Genomic DNA, 16,591 nt, shown 5'->3' on the forward strand with positions numbered 1-16,591 from the left:
TCTCACCAGAGATATCCCCCCCATGAAATCTAACAGGCAAAGATTTGGATCAGATCATCAGCACATTGAAAAGCAGGAGTCATCTCCTCCCTACCTTCCGAATTCATGAGAGAAAGTATTGTGCCAGGAAGTCTCAGAGCTAGTCAAAAGAGAATCCCAATTCAATTGGTACAGAGGAGGTCAGAGTATACACACAGATTTCTCTTAAAAGTTAGGATAACATTTTGACCCAAGACTTTATGTTTTCATATAGGGGCTAACTAATTCTAAGCCTATTTATGACTAGCAGCATTGTCAGCAAACCCAAGTGCTCTGTCAGATATGAGAAAAACAATTTACAAATTTTGCTTGGCAATGAGGTTGAGCTCCCAGCCCAATTTCTCCCATGACCACTCCCCTTTTCACTGCTAAATGACTTTCTCATTTACCATTAGTTAGGAGGGGAGAGCAAATACAGACTTTGGAGTAGAGGGAGTGGGTGGTAAGTTGAAGAATGACGCCAAATCCATAGGAACTCATAACTAGAGTCCCATTGGGAGGTTGCAATAGTTACTATGTTTGCAACAGATGAGTTCTATTCTCTTTTCATAACTCAGGAAGTTGATGTCCTCACAGTTGGTCATACATGACAGTCTTGAATAATGATACATGCTCTGCCCTGAGGAAGTGCAAGAGAGAAAGAATTTTAAAGACCATTCAATCCTTCTATATTCCTGGTAATAGCTCATCTTCAAACCATCATAGCCTTTCTCTACTCACTGCTAACCCAGAGAAGGGATTTATTCCAGAGTTGAGTAAAGTTGATACCCCTCCATCACTCAGTGTTATCTTAGGGAAAGGTCCATCTTTCCACCCCTGTACAAGACCACTCATCCTCATCGACTCCACTCTCCCACTCATCCAAAGCTCAAAGAGCACTATTATTTAGAAGGGAAGGTATGGTTAGCTGCCCATCACTCTATTCCCTACATTACCTTTTCTTGTGAGTATGTAAAAGTTCTCAGCAGCACAGGACTGTCTATGCTTCAGTGTGCAGGAACTCATGACATCATAGCATAGCCCAAGATGATACTTCTTGCATTTATAACACATTGTTCCGAGATCTTTGAGATACACAAAGAAGTACTTGGTGAATGTAATCTCAAAGAAAATTCTGCAATTGGAGCCTTCTCCGTGGGAAGTTAAATATTAATTCATTGCTTCTAACCTTCCCCAAATAGGACTCCCATAAGATTTGAGTGAGAGAGAAACATTTTGCTTTGCTTTGCTTTGTTCTGTTCTGTTTGATAAAGGGTCTCTCTTTATAGCCCTGGCTGTCCTGAAATTCTTAATGTAGTCCAGACATAGAGATCCACCTGTCTTTGTCTCCCAAGTGCTGGGAATGTGAAAGAGAAGTTTATAGACACGAACCAAAGGTCTACCATTTGAGGAGATCAGGATTCCTGTAGAATTTACCTAGAGGGCGCAAGTAATAAACATCTTGTCTACATGATTCTGAATATTTTGTCAGTAACGGGTAAAAGGAAACAAAGGTATTCTCACCTCCTTACTAACAGAAACAGAGTACCTGTGCCAGGAGAAGCCTGGATTCTGAGGATGCCATGGAAGAGGGGTTTACTCCTAAACATGTCACAAATGAACTGTTTACCAAACATTTTACAACAGCCATGGGCATACCTTGTCCAACTTCCTGAAGGTCACCTACAAAGAGAAGAAAAATCAGTCTCCCTTGTCACAGTCTCACAGACATCCACAGCCCCAGAGCCAGTTTTAAAAAACTCCTCCTTTCCCAGCATCTAGAAACTTCTTAAGGAACCACCAGCTGCATACTCATTGCCGGGACTTACCCCAATACGGGTACGACAGAAAAACCATCCCCAGCACAAACAGAGCGCACATCCTGCAACCCTCGCCTTCAGCAGCTTCCTGTGGAAGGTACAGGCTATTTTCTCACTTGAGAGGAGAGGCTGGCCTGTCCTTGGGCTGTTCATCTAAATTACATCATTATTAATTTTCCAGGACAGACAGTACTTCTCAGTTCCCAGGATCATCATGCCTGACTCCCTCAGGACACACTCCTGGATCTTAAAAGTGAAGTTGTGATCTCCCTGATTCCCCAAACCTGCTCCTGTTTCTGGGCTGCAGGGCTTGACAAATCTTGGAGTTGGTTGTTAGAACTCCCTTTGTCCCATCCTTAAAGAAGAGTGAGCAAACCTCATCCATTCTACCTACTGGCTTCTCCACAGCTGCATAGATTTTTCCCTATCTCCACTGCCCTTGCCATCATCTGAGCCATCATTATCTTGACCAGCCAATAGCTTTATTGTTTGGCTTCCTTGCTTCTACTCTTACCTAGGAGTGTGTCCTGAGGGAGTCAGGCATGATGATCCTGGGAACTAAGAAGTACTGTTTGTTCTGGAACACTTTTCAAGTGAGAACAAAGGAGGAGAATCACATTGTTGCCCTTCTTGCTTAACCAGTCAAAAGAAAAATAGTTACTATAAATACAGCAAGCGAACTGCTGGACTGATTAATTCAAAGCAAAGTATACTGAATTCTCCAGCTGCACTAAATGGTCATCATTAGTGTGGCACATCTTGATCCACAATGTGACCTAATGTCAAGACAGGTCACTATTTGTTACAGAAAGACAAAGAAACTGTCTTGTTTTTAAGCCAGTATGTCCATGGATGGAAGAGGTCATCATGGACAGAGTATCTGTCCATCTTTTACATCTCTAAGTAGAAGACAATCAAACAGATCTGTAAAATATATTCACACAATGCCACTTCCATAGTTTTATAGATATTAACAATAAAAGTCATGTACTTGAGTGACTTCCTTAGCTTTCTAGACAATACTATAATACATTCTGAAGATAAAGCTTTAAATGCTACAAGAGCAGTCATAGGCTCCAGGGAATTATTACTTCTGTTTGCATGTCACCTATAAACTGATACTTTGCCTCTGTGATTTTCTACCAATTCTGAAGAGTTCCATAAGGTCATAGAATTGGCCATGTCTCCACAGATGGTATAAAGTTAATGAAGTTCCTATATGTTGTTTTGGTTATTTGCTAAATTTTCCTTAATTTTTGTACACAGCATCCACAAACATTAACCCATTGATTCAACTCCTTAGTGAAAGTCTTGTCGCTTGTGGGTGTCCACTCTAATTCCTTGATGACGCCTTCTTCCTTCTCTCACTGCCCCCACCACTGGCTGCTTGTGTTAGGAGCCAATTTCCTACTAAAATCATTACAGGAACCATCACCCTGGGGAGTCTGCAGAGAACCCCACACCCCTAATTGTGTTAAGAATGGTTCTATTGACAAAGCCTACCTCACACCCAAATTGGCTGTTAATGAGAGCTATCTGTTAGCGGAACCCACCCCGCATTCTAAACTATCTAGAGAGCTAGGTGTGTCAACTTCCAGACCTACAGTGGCCTGACTGAAGATAACCTGCTGGCTACGTGACCAACAAGGACCATGTGACCAGCGTGAACCACGCGGCAAGAGCCCAGAACCCTGTGCCCATCCCCCAACTCCTTACCCTATAAAAAGTTGTATCTCGTCCCTAATAAACGGAGGCTCTGACAAACTTTGCATGGCCTTCTTCCTGTCTCCTAGCCCATATCTTCCAGGTAGTGCCTCTCCGGGACCCTGGAATAACTGACCTGCCAGGCGGGCTACTAACCCTAGACTAAGTGGCCCGCCAAGGCAATCTACATGCTTGGCTCCTGGCCACTGCATGTTCCTGAAAGAATATCAGAAAGACCCACTTCTTCTAACAGGGAACCTGGGGATCAGAAAAGGAAATGGGAAGGTCTGGAGAGGCACTACTGAGCATAGTTCTTGCCTACTGCTGCCACATGCCAGCCTTTCCTGGCTCTTGCTCATTCCCCCAACATTTCTCTCTTAATAAAGTAATTGCATCTCAACAAAACACAGAATGTGCTATCTGAAATGCTGAGAAGTCCCTGTCAATACTCTTCCAAACCTCTATTTTCTCATCAACCAACGGCAAAATAAAAACCTATGATTTCGTTCTTCACTCTGTGCCTGACTCCTTTTCTTTGGATTATCTGCTTGCCTCTGTGTATAAGCGTGTTAAACAGGGAATTAATTAACAAATTAAGTAGATTTATAACCCATAAGGAAACAGAGTCATCAAAAGTCCCCCAACCAAAAAAGCTCAAGGCCAGATGATTTCAGTGCAGAATTCTGCCAGAATTTCAAAGAAGAGCTAATACCGATGCTCCATTGTTCCACACAATAGAAGCAGAAGGAACATTGTCAAACTCTTTTTATGAGGTTAAAGTTACCCTGATACCCAAACCACACAAATAGGCAACTGATAAAGAGAATTAAAGACCAATCTCCCTCATCAACACTGATGCAAAAATATTCAATAAAATAACGGCAAAGTGAATCCAAGAACACATCAGAAACATCATCTACCATGAAGTAGGGCTTCACCCCAGAGATGCAGGGATGGTTCAACATACGAAAAATCCAATGAACAAACAGAATCAGAGACGTTTTAGTTTAAAACCCTCAAACACCCTGGGTCTCCAGCAAGCACAAGGCTGCTCACAGGCTCAAAGACATTTCTAGCTTCTAACCAAGAAATTGTTCACATTTCAGGGTCCTTTTACCTTAAAACTACCTGGTCAACCTCCGACTCCAGGACTCAAGACTTGGAGACCACAGCCAATGAACTTGAGCACTCAAAATAAACCTAGTGTGACCGGCTCCCCTTAGGCATGAATAATCACCAACTTCTGCTGGAGCAGAGAGCCTCTCCCTGGAGCCCAGCGGACTTCTGCTTGCAGCCCTTCATAGCTCTGCTCCACTCAAGACAATCTGGGCCCAAATGAACAGGCATGTCTTACTACTCTTCTCCCTCTTCTGCCTCGTTGTGGGTGAGTCCCAGACCTGAGGGATGAGCTCCAGGGGCAGGATCAAGAGAGCTGCGATGAATCTCCATGTGCGCAGCCATGTCCGTCCGGGCAGAGCTTTGACCCTATTTAGGAGGAAAGGAAGGGAGATGGCCTTCGGAATGCTCTCTCTGCCTTTTCTTCCATCTTCTTTGTCTTTTCCAGCACTCTGTCATATCTCTCTGGGTGTGTAGGCCTTTATTTTGTTACCCTTTCTGCCACTGCCAAACCCCATAATCCAGATGCCTAGGAAAATGTCCTTAAAGCATCCACTCTACTCTTAAATCTATGCTGCCCAGGGAGCTGGCCATTCAAAAATATTGTGTGTGTCTTAGTCCTAGACATTGGTTTCTGATAGCTATTCCAGGGGCCTAGTTACAAGCCATTTTGAGAAGAAATTCTGTACATCCTGGAATTGAACAGATTTTCCCAAACTTGTCCAGTCGCTGTCCTGAATTCTCTAATTTGATACGTGGAGACAAAACCTTCTTACAAGGACCCATGAGATCAGAGTACAGTGTGTTAGTTAAATCTGATATAATTTGAAACAGCATGGTCCTAATAAGATGGTCAATAAAAATTACATTCTTTCTATTTTTAGCACCATGAGGACATTTTTAAACAGTTTTTAGCATGTGTGCATATGTTCATACGTGCATGCATGCATGTGTATGTATGTTGCACATGCCATAGTATGCTTGTGATCAGAGGACAGCTTCTGGAAGTAATTTCTCTCCTTCTATAGTGTGGGTCCTAAAGTTCAAATGCAGGTCCTTCAGGCTTGCCAGCAAATTACCAGCTAAACCAGCTGACTAGCCTCTACAAATAATTTTTAATTGAACCCATATTTTAATTATTCACTCTTCCAGAACCTCTCGAAGGTATTCCTCACTGACCATTTTTAAGCTAGAGGAATAAAGGATGTAGAAGTGGAATCTTTACACAAATTAAGGGCTGGAGAGATAGCTCATGCTGCCCAGGAACGAGGACCTGAGTATCGTCCCCAGAACTACCCTAAAACAAAGCCAGATCTTGTGTTGTGTCCTTACAACTCCAGTGCTATGGAGGCAGAGACAGGCAGATCCCTGAAGCTCACTGGCCAGCCAGTTGAACCAAGTAGATGACCCCTGAACCAGTGAGAGAAAATTATCCAAAATGTAAAGACTGAGAATCCTTTCCCATGCTCAATGGCCTTTTATCTCCATCACTAAAGGCAAAAGAATAGACAAAAGGTTCAACTGTCACTTCCTAAACACTCAACCATCAGTTCTTCACCTGCCCAGTAACCCTTGGAAGGCTGCCCCACCCAACTCTGCCATCTCCCTCCCCACGCCAAGTCCCTGCACTCACGTCAAGCTCTGTGCTCTCACCAGAAGCAACATCACTGACCTGTGTAACATGCCACCTCCGCACACCGTCAGACCACTGCAGAAGAGGCTTTGGCATCTGCCATGCTCAGAAGTATGAAACATGCATGAGCCTAAGGATCTACTCCAGTAAGTGGCAGGGCGCCTATGAAGGTGCAGGCAGAAGGTGTAGGGCAGGATGAAAACAGCCACACAGATTTTTACTTCGCAGATACCAAAGCCCTGCTTTTCTCGCTTTCTAGCAGGAGAAGGAATGAAATGGGTGCATAGCATTGAGTTATCAGGGACCACAGGGAAACAAGTCAACTTTACGGCTTTCCAGCAGTTTATGCATTGGAGCTCTTGGGAAGGGGACACTGGGAAGCCATCCATAAGCCTGTCTAGTTAAGGCCATGTACGTTCTGCCTTGAATACTGAGGTCACTGCCTAACATCTTTGGTTCCTTCCTATTGCAGATAACACTCTCCAGATATCATACATGGTGTGCCAGAGATTCTGCAAGAACTTAACGTACAACTTCAACAATCGGACTTATGTTCATAAATGTTGTAACTACGATTATTGTAACTTCAAAATCTAAGATATCCCCCCCCCAGACCTCATTCTAGAAGGTCCAGGAGTCTTTCTTCCTTTACACTCTACCTATCCTGTCTTTCTGCCCCATATGTATGCAAGATTCTCCTGCTCCCTCCTTAACTCCACATCATCCTTCCTGGCTCCTTCAGTTTGGATCTCACTTTGGACAAGGGATGGTGGGGGATGATGGTTTTAAACAATAGATGTTTTCCTACTGCTAGAATTGGCATCTTTATCCACTAAAAGACCTGTCCCAGAAAACTCTGCACAGAAAGATATGAAACGGGACCACCCTATAACTCTTTACTGGCTTAGATAATTGAGGTGGATCAGAAAGCCTCCAATAAAAAACCCACAAATATTTTTTAGTTGAACATCCCATGAATCGCCATAATGGTTCAGCAGAAATAGAACAAACTAGAGGTGGGCACCAAAGATTTTGCTCTGTGAATGCAAAGTTATTTCCTTTGGCAGATAGTGCCCATTTCAGACTCAGTCATTCTGATGTTCTTGACAAAGTACATTCTCACACATTTTTACAGGGCATAGTAAACATAGGACTTCGGCCTTGGTGGCATTCCCAGATCACATTAGGCCATGAGTACACCTCTAGAGATGAGTGTCAATAGTACATTGCATCGCATTTAGTCTCCTTCTCCATTCTTTTCCCCCTTTGCCAGCCACCTCTCCTCCTTCACTGCAACACGTACTCTCCCAGTAAAAGTGGGCTGTGCTTCTAATCTTTCTCCAGTATGACCCATGGCCCCAGCAGGAAGCCTTTCAAAACTCCTCATCTGTGCTGCAGACTGGTCACTCAGGGGCATTTTTATCCTCCCACAGCATCTCCCATGAGCCTCAGGTCACCATGTAGAGCCCAATGGACCTAGGACTCCAGTCCTTTACAACCTGTCTACAGATAATAAACCCGCTTCACATAATTGTGTATGAGTGTGTTCTTTCTCAGTGGACCCACACAGGTAACACACTCATGGTGGCTCTAAACAGCGGCCCAGGATGCAATGGGTACAATCACTCAACTGCTGTTTCTTACAGTTGGCATTGTGATGTTCTTTGCTGGTCTTCACAAGTGGGAGTCCTAGTCTGGCATCTTCTGTACATTGTAAGCCCTCCCTCTGGCATCTAGCATGAGTATGTCCCCAAAGAACCTTACAATTACAGATATTGCTCTAGGCTTGCAGACGAAATGTCGATTGTCACGTATTTAATGACTATTCACCAGAATCCTTTTGAAATTGAAAACTATAACTGAATTTTGAAACCCATGGGTCCCAAACCACTATATCTCCCCAAAAGAGATCTAAAAACTTTGTTTCTTCTAGTTAGACCAACCTTGTCTGTGCATTGCAAGTCCTTTCTTCCCTCCACTTAGTATTGGGTTTACTTTTAAGTAAAAAGGTTGCTATTTGTCTCATCCTTTCTAAAATAATTTTTTTGCTTTGAATTTACACGTGTGCATATCACTTAAGAATATTTTATTTTTCAGTTTGAATTAAAAGTCCTGTGAAGAACCTAATAAAAAAACTTCCCTAATTTTTAAATGAAAGAGAATAAATTAGTCCAACATTGCATGACCTCCACTGCCTATGAAATTGAGTTTGTCCTGGAGACTGCAGATCGGGATGCCATCTCCTAGCCTTAAGCTGCCAGACCTTAGGAGAAAGCAAATGGGAGAGAAGATGCTGACAAAAAAAAAAAGTTCCCGCATGGTGGAGGAAGATCATTGGTTAATTAATAAAGAAAATGCTTGGCCCTGATAGGTTAGAACATAGGTGGGTGGAATTAACAGAACAGAATGCTGGGAGGAAGAGGAAGTGAGCTCAGACGCCATGCCTCCCCTGTCCAGAGCAGACGCGATGAAGCAAGCCGCCAGGTCAGACATGCTGAATCTTTCCCGGTAAGACTGGTGCTACACAGATTACTAAATATTGGTTAGGCAAGAGTTAGCCAAGAAGAGGTCAGAGCTAATAGGCCAAGCAGTGTTTAAAAGAATACAGTTTGTGTGTTGTTATTTCGGGTAAAGCTAGCCAGTGCCAGGAGCCAGGAGGCAGAACACAGCCCGCAGCTCCCTCAACACCCGAAGAAGGACACAGACATCATACTGGGTTGCTCACTCCCACAGCTGCCAGGTCACAGCTGTACTTACAGAGTGTCTCAAGTAAGGAACAGACTGTGCAAGCATTCACCCAAAGATGAAGCAGAGTCCCGGCTGCAGGTAGCACTGAAGTGGGACATGAGAGTGACTGGGATGGGATTATGATAGCTGCTACGGAAGCCAGAATTTTCAAGTGGTAAACTACACCCATCAGCTTTTTGCATTTCATGAATTGATTTATAGTGGGAATTTTGTGTTTCTTTGCTTTGAGGCAGGTCTTCACTGTGTAGCTCAAGCTGATCTCAAAACTCATTTTCCTCTGGTGCCAACCTCCTGTGTGCATGAGCCACCAAAAAAATAAATAAATAAAATTTTAAAAATATATGCATGGAGGAAATTCTCACACAATAAAAATTGAAGAAAAATAGAATTTTAAAACATTGAAATTTTCATTTGAGGACTTCTCCTAGTTGACTTCAGCAGTCAACTTGACATGGCCCATAGTTATGTGAGGTAGTATCAAACAACTGGGAGATTGCATTGATCGTATTGGCCTGTCTGTGAGTCTGTAGGACATTTTCGTGATTGCTAGTTGATAAAGGAGATTCAAGCCCACTGTGGTCACTGCCATCCCTGGGCAGACAGTCCTGTATTGTATCAGAAAGTTGTCTGAGCACAAGTCAGAGAGAGAAAGCCAGGAAGCAGCATTCCTCCATACTTTCTGCTTCGATTCCTGTTTGAGTTCCTTCTTGAATTTCCCTCAGTGACAGATTGTGACTTAGAAGTATAAAATAAAATGAACCCTTCCTCTCCCTGTCAAACTAGAGTATTTGATTTTTATTGGTTTATTCATTTTCCTATTCCTTCTGTGTACAGATCTTTCCCATCAGTGTTCCGTGGCATAACAAACTTCAGAAGTGCACTTTTCCTATATGTGAAAATTTCTGACAGTCTATTTTAACATTCCTCATGAAATTTTTGGGCCATTTCAATTCTAACCTTTTCCATATTGTCTTGTTTCCTTTTCTAAAAATGTATTTAATATGATCAAACTCTGGGTAAATCATATAAACTGATCTTTTTTATTGAAGTCTTACATTTTTAATACCACAAAGAATATTTTTGTTGACTATTTGAGGGTTTTTCCTTCTGATTGTTTGTCTTGTTTGACTTCAATATTACAGATTTTGTTGCCTTATGCTTTAGAAACTCTGGGTTCTTCAGCATGTTTCTTATAAACAGGAACATTTCCCCCATATCCACAAGATGCTCATCGCAATCACAAGTTTATGACTAAATGATGTATCATCATCTACTGGCTAAGTTTCAACAATCTTTCAGTAACATTTTTTGATGAAATAATTCAACCCACAATCACAATATCACACTTAGTTACCACATATAAGTAGTCCTCCCAGTCCAGAATAGTTTCACAATCTTCCTTTTGTTTTCATGCTCTTGATATTTTAACATTTCTGCAGTTCCTCACATTGGATCAGTCTACAGTATCTGCATGACTCCATTCAGGTGGTGGACTGCAACCATGAACAACACATGATGGTGAACAAAAAACAAATCACAGACTGGAGAGCCTAAAGATATACAACCATACACCCTGGGTTGGAGCTGGCAACACAAGGTAGTCATGAACACAGGAGATCTAAATGAAGACATGCAGAGAAACTCAGGTATACAGAAACTCAGACAATGAAGAGCTCAATCGTGGGTTGGTAGGTAGCCCTACCCTTTTGGTGAAGAAGAGAGTAACATAAGAAATTGGTGACCCTGAACCAGAAGTCAGGCTTCTTCTTGGCTTTGAAGTTATCCTGTTGGGGAAGTGAGAACACTAAACTCATACTCCCTACAGACTCCTCCTTTGCACGGGGTGTTTAGTGTTGAGCAGGATCAGAAAGCACTGAGATGAGTCCTCTAATAACAGCTCTCAGGACTCTGTGTCCTCTACAACCAAAACACTTAGGGCACCCTTGACTTAGACATTTGTGACTCCAGTGTGTACAGTCTGGAACAAGTGAGATCCATACTTGCCCACATGATGCAAAGCTAATACTGGTCAGAAGTGGTTTAGAATACACACAGAAGGGAGACCTTTAAACCTGTTTCAGCCTAGTTGAGCAGCTGACATTTAAGCAAGCCGAAACATAACAGTGTCTAATTTCAACTCACCACACCTACCACCTGCCAGGCTCCAATATTTAGAGAACTCAGAAAGAAGTTGTTCATTTTTCAATGAGACATCCAAAAAGAATCAATTATTTAAAGTATAAAGTATTCCTAAAAATCAGTTAGGAAATAATAACCTTTGAACACATATGCACATTATAGAAGGCATGGTAGGTCCTTTGTGTTCATAGATAAGCACTAAAAATGTTAAACACATGAGATTGTTCTGTCAAAGGAAAGGATACATAAGCTGCCTTCCCACCACCCACCCCAAGACTGGCAGCAGATGCACTTAATAGCCTGGCAACCTTTGAGCCCTATAAGTGGCCAAGATCACACCAGATCCTCCCCCAGACACTTATTGCAAACCTGTTTTTCTCAATCAGTAAACCCATCTTTATGTAAGGTGTTACATGAACTTTACAAAGTATTTTAATTTAGTCACATTTAATCTTTATTTAACTTACTTTATGGTTTATTGTGCACATGGGATTGAGTTAATAACCACCAGGGAAGTTCTCATTAAATTGTGCTGTGTTCAAATATGCTTAAGATAAACTATTTAGGGTCAGAGTCTCAACATTCAAACCAACACAGTCTACTTTGTCCTGTTGAAGCAAACTACCTTCTTACCTCCCATGGATCATTACTCTGTTGGTCTTGGTGATCACAAAAGACCCCACAGCACATGTCGGCAAAGAATGATAAAACAATTCACAATAAAGGAAGTGCAAAACCCTGCACAAAGAGAGTCAATTCTTATATAAGACAAATGCAAACACTACCAGTAAGAGTTGAATTTTCTTGTCTACACATCAGGTTCATAAACCCTGAAAAGTTTGACAGTATCCCACAGAACATAGGACCACAAAAACTATTAGTGAATATCTAAATTGCTAAGTTCTATTCAGGAAGCACTTAGGGAACATCTTTTAGCATAAAATTGCCAGCGAATACAAACCCCTCACTTTTTTCTTTAAAAACATACTTTTATTCTTTAGAATTTGTGACATGTATATAATGTATTTTGATCAAATCTGCCTTCATGCTTTCCCTCCAACTTCTATATGATCTTTCCCTCCATCTCACATCTCCCTCCTAACTTCATGTACTCATAAAAAAAAAAAACTACTGAGTCCAGTTAGTGATGCTGGTATGTGTATGGGCATAGGACCACCACTGGAGCATGGGTAACCTACTAAGATCTGCATTCCTACAGAAAACTAATACTCCCTTCCTTGGCAGTCATCAATTACCAATAACTCCTAAGAGCAGGACTTTGTAAGCCCCTCCCATCCAAATTGATAATTTGAATGCCTTGATCCTATCCAAGTCTTGTGAATGTATCATAGCCATGGTGAATTTATTCTCAACATCCCTTGGTAGCTCACAACCACCTGTATCTATAGTTCCAGATGATGTGATGCCTCTTCTAGTACATGACATGTGTATACACTCACACAGGCAAACACACATAGACATGAAACAGATGAATAAGTGAATAAATTTTTTCTAAAAGATAATTATTTTGAGAGCAGTTTATTGTTTTGTCACTAACAACAAATAACACTAAAATCAAAACAGATTCTCAGCTAGGGCTTAAGACTTATCCAATCATGGATTTTTGGCCCAGTTAACATTACCAGGTATGTGGTCCATCTTGTGGGATGGGTCTTAAATGCAGTCAGAATGATTGGTCACTCCCATGGCATTCAAAACTGTGTGTATTTCTCAAAGCATCACTCATTATTGTAGCTCTTGGAGTTCACAGCTGAGTAAAACTGTTGGTTATTTCTCTCTTCCAATGCCATGTAAAACACTTTACAATCCTGAGAAAGCTAGCCATATGATGGAAGCTTCCAGGTTTCATCAGTTTGGTTTCTCTATGTTCTGTGACCAAACTGTGTAGTGTTTTTCAGCAATACAGTATACCATCAAGATCTAGTGGTGGATTTAGGACAAAGTTAATAAATACCCTGTGCTGTTTTTGGGGTCTGAAATCTAGTTTTAAATTAATCAGTAAACATATTTTATTGGATTTCTATCCTTTTGCATATATTTACCCAAATGAAGCTATGATCTTCCTCATGTTAATAATACTCCAGCATGTGAAGGGTTAAGTCAGCCCCCTTTAGAGGGCGGGGTTTGCCTCAGGCGAATGCCTGCCAATAAATGGTGCAAGGAGAGGCGGCTAGCCCCTTTTTTTCCTCCCTACCTGTACTACGCTGGAACTTTGGTTCTGTAAGTTTATCATTAAAGTGGTAAATTTCTTTGATATCTGCATTGCATTTATTTTGCGCGGGTACATTTGGCGCCTGCCCCGTGGGGCTTTGCCGAGAACCGGCCCAGAATCGGAGTCTCTTGCACCCCGGGCAGCTGCAGCGGTCTCTCTGGGCGTGCGCGGAAGCAGTTGAGATTTTGAGCAGTCTCTCTGGGCGCGCGCTGAAACAGCTGAGATTCTGAGTGACTCAATTTTCCCTGCTGCTTGCTAGAGTATCAAGCAGTGGGTTTGAAATCGACAGAGCCTTTTTAACAGCGCCTAAGTCTCTGTTCCGAGCCGCCCCAGCCAGATTTCCCGTGCCCTCTCACGCCGGCGCGCGCCGCCAGCGCTCGGGTCACGTGACAGCGGCCTGAGAGCCCCGAAAAAAAAAAGAAAAAAAAAATGCCGGCATCCATTTGATTTGTTTACTTTGCTGGCTTTTCTTTACTTATCAGCCTGGTGTCTGTTTCAATTTTGTTTTTGAGTCATTTTATTTCAGATTTAGGACACGTGGATTCAACTGGACTCTTTCGCCACCACTGGCAGGAACCAGTTATTACAGGTAAGAGAACTTTTTCTTTTATAAATAATGTCTGAGAACGTGACCACATCCGATTTCAACAGTTTTTTTGAGTGCACCATTTGGGAGATCTTACAAGAGGTGTCTACCACACCACATATATGGATATTCCTGGGATTCTTAATTTTCCTTAGCACTATTTGGTTTGATAATAGGAAAATGATCAAATCTCTTAAGGCAGAGGTTGAACGTTTGAAAACTATTGAGAGCGACAACAATCTTCTCAAGAATCAGTTTGAGGTTCTCCAGGAAGAAAACAAATCTTTGTTTAACATGACTCGGTTAACTGAGCAAAATCTAGAAAAGGTACAGGCTGATGTTAAGGAGAAATTCATTACTATGGAAGAAGGAACAGCTGAATTAGATCGTAAGTTCCAGCAGTCCCTTTCTGTAGGAACTGAAACATTAACTGAGAGAATCAAAACTGCTGAATGTGACAATCGATATTTTGTCTAAAGCTTATGACAGATTGGCGGAAAGATTGTCAATACAAGAAGGCACAGTTTATGCCATAAAAATTATGTCCAAAGATGACAAGTTATCTCTACTGGACAAATTTCATACTCTAGAATCCTCAATGAAGGCTTTAGAACATAATTCTGGGCAGGAGATTCAGACATTACAAAAAGCAATGGTGAATAGAATTGAAAAGATTGAGGAATTTCTAAATTCTGATGAAGAAGAGCAAAGGGTAGAAAGGCAAATTTTAACTACATCTGTGGATAAATCCCTCCGGGACAATTTTCACAAAGCTCTACCTACAGCCCTACATGCCTTTCCTGTAATAACAACAGAAAAGGTGATTGGTTCCAGAAACCCTAGGGTCATCAAGGAAGATACATGGGAGCCTGTCCGTATGAATGATCTCAAAGAAATTAAACAGGCCATCATGTCTTTTGGGATGCACTCCTCTTTTGTTAAAGAGATGCTAAAATCTTGGGCCACAACAAGCAGAGCAACCCCCTTGGACTGGCTCCAGCTGAGCTCCGCGGTCCTTGAGAGTGGACCGCAATTAAAATGGAAATGCTTATTCAGGCAAGAGGCTAGACTTTTAGAACAGCAGGAAAAGGCGAAGGGAATTGACGTTTCCCTAGATAAAATTCTAGGTGAAGGGCTCTTTTCCGACCCTCAGGAACAAGCTAATTTGGATGAAAACATACTCTCCATGTGTACTACAGCAGCCTTAAGGGCTTGGGACAGAGTACAAGACCCAGGACAGAGAATGGAATCATTTGTCACAGTTAAACAGAGTCAGAGAGAACCCTTTAGTGACTTTTTACAAAGATTAACTAAGGCTGTACAAATAGGGATACCTGACCCAGAAGCAAGACGTATAATAATTGAGTCTTTGGCTTACGAAAATGCTAATGTGGAATGCAAAAGGATCTTGAGGCCTTTAATGTTCAGATCAGCATCCTTGGAAGAATGGGTCTTGCATACACTAGATGTTGACACATTTGACTATGGCACTGAAGCATGGGTAGAAGAAGCAATTTCCAATGGTAAAAGGAGACACCAGAATACCAAATGTTTTAATTGTGGCAAAATGGGTCATATGAAAAGGAATTGTAAACAACGGGTTTTCAGAAATAATAATAATGCGTCTTCTAGAAATAACAGGAATAGAAGGAATCAGCCTTCAGGTTTATGTAGAAGATGTGGGAAAGGCAGACACTGGACGAATGAATGCAGGTCTACAAGAGATAGACAAGGCAACCTGATACAGACGGGAAACGTGAGAGGGGGGGCCTCTCAGGCCCCCATGGCAAACATGGTTCAGACATTCCCAGTTTCTGCAGAGAACATGCCTCGTCAGGACAATTAGAAAGCCACATGCCTACTGTTACAAGCAATAGTAATCAGAAAGATGAGTTACGTGTGTTTTGGCAAACTTCTATAAATGATCAAAGACCTAAGCTGAGAGTGTGTGTAAATGGCATTTTTATTACTGGCCTACTGGACACAGGTGCTGATGTAAGTATCATTACCCCAGAATCTTGGCATCCATATTGGCCTCTTCAGAATGTAAATGTTCAGCTCCTGGGAATTGGAACCCTATCTCGAGTAAGGCAGAGCACGAGATGGGTTGAATGTATAGGGCCTGAGGGACAAATAGGAAAATTAAGGCCTTATGTAGCCAATATTACAATGAATTTATGGGGTCGTGACCTATTACAACAATGGAATACTCAAATTAACATTCCTGCTACTTCTAGAGCCCATATTTCTGAAAAGAATATTAAAAGTTATTACAAATGGACAAAACCGGCCATTAGGGCTGTGCAAGAACAAGCAATTGATGTCCCTTCAGAAATACCAACAGCCTTGCCTCTAAAATGGTTGACTGAGAAACCAATATGGACAAAGCAATGGCCTTTAGCTGAGGAAAAGTTACAGGCTTTAGAACAGCTGGTACAAGAGCAACTAGATGCTGGACATATAGAAGAATCTACCAGCCCTTGGAATTCTCCTGTATTTGTGGTTAAGAAAAAATCAGGTAAATGGAGAATGGTGACAGATCTCAGGGCCATCAACAAGGTTATTCAACCTATGGGTCCTCTGCAATCTGGAAT

General features: G+C 41.9%; 2 protein-coding genes across 2 annotated transcripts; one reads left to right on the forward strand and one right to left on the reverse strand.

Moving 5' to 3' along the window:
- Positions 1-447: 447 nt before the first annotated feature.
- Pate2 (prostate and testis expressed 2) lies at positions 448-1,092 on the reverse strand. The gene is made up of 2 exons (XM_075967951.1): positions 975-1,092; positions 448-658 (listed from the first exon to the last, which is right to left on the reverse strand). The coding sequence occupies exons 1-2, from the start codon at positions 1,090-1,092 to the stop codon at positions 522-524; spliced, it is 255 nt and encodes an 84-aa protein (XP_075824066.1). The 3' UTR covers positions 448-521.
- Positions 1,093-4,877: 3,785 nt separating this feature from the next.
- Positions 4,878-6,888, forward strand: Pate3 (prostate and testis expressed 3). Its single transcript, XM_075967952.1, has 3 exons — positions 4,878-4,926; positions 6,315-6,437; positions 6,764-6,888. Exons 1-3 carry the CDS (start codon positions 4,878-4,880, stop codon positions 6,886-6,888), a joined length of 297 nt encoding a protein of 98 aa, XP_075824067.1.
- Positions 6,889-16,591: the final 9,703 nt, after the last annotated feature.

The sequence above is a fragment of the Microtus pennsylvanicus genome, chromosome 3 (assembly GCF_037038515.1).
Source record: "Microtus pennsylvanicus isolate mMicPen1 chromosome 3, mMicPen1.hap1, whole genome shotgun sequence".
NCBI lineage: Eukaryota > Metazoa > Chordata > Mammalia > Rodentia > Cricetidae > Microtus > Microtus pennsylvanicus.

Excerpts from the sequence above, each read along its gene's own strand:
- Pate2 (XM_075967951.1), bottom strand. The coding sequence starts at position 1,092 with ATGTGTTATAAATGCAAGAAGTATCATCTTGGGCTATGCTATGATGTC. Across the intron at positions 659-974 it reads TTACATACTCACAAGAAAAG|GGCAGAGCATGTATCATTAT; the intron begins GTAATGTAGGGA and ends GCACTTCCTCAG.
- Pate3 (XM_075967952.1), top strand. The coding sequence starts at position 4,878 with ATGAACAGGCATGTCTTACTACTCTTCTCCCTCTTCTGCCTCGTTGTG. Across the intron at positions 4,927-6,314 it reads CCTCTTCTGCCTCGTTGTGG|AAGCAACATCACTGACCTGT; the intron begins GTGAGTCCCAGA and ends TGCTCTCACCAG. Across the intron at positions 6,438-6,763 it reads GAGCCTAAGGATCTACTCCA|ATAACACTCTCCAGATATCA; the intron begins GTAAGTGGCAGG and ends TTCCTATTGCAG.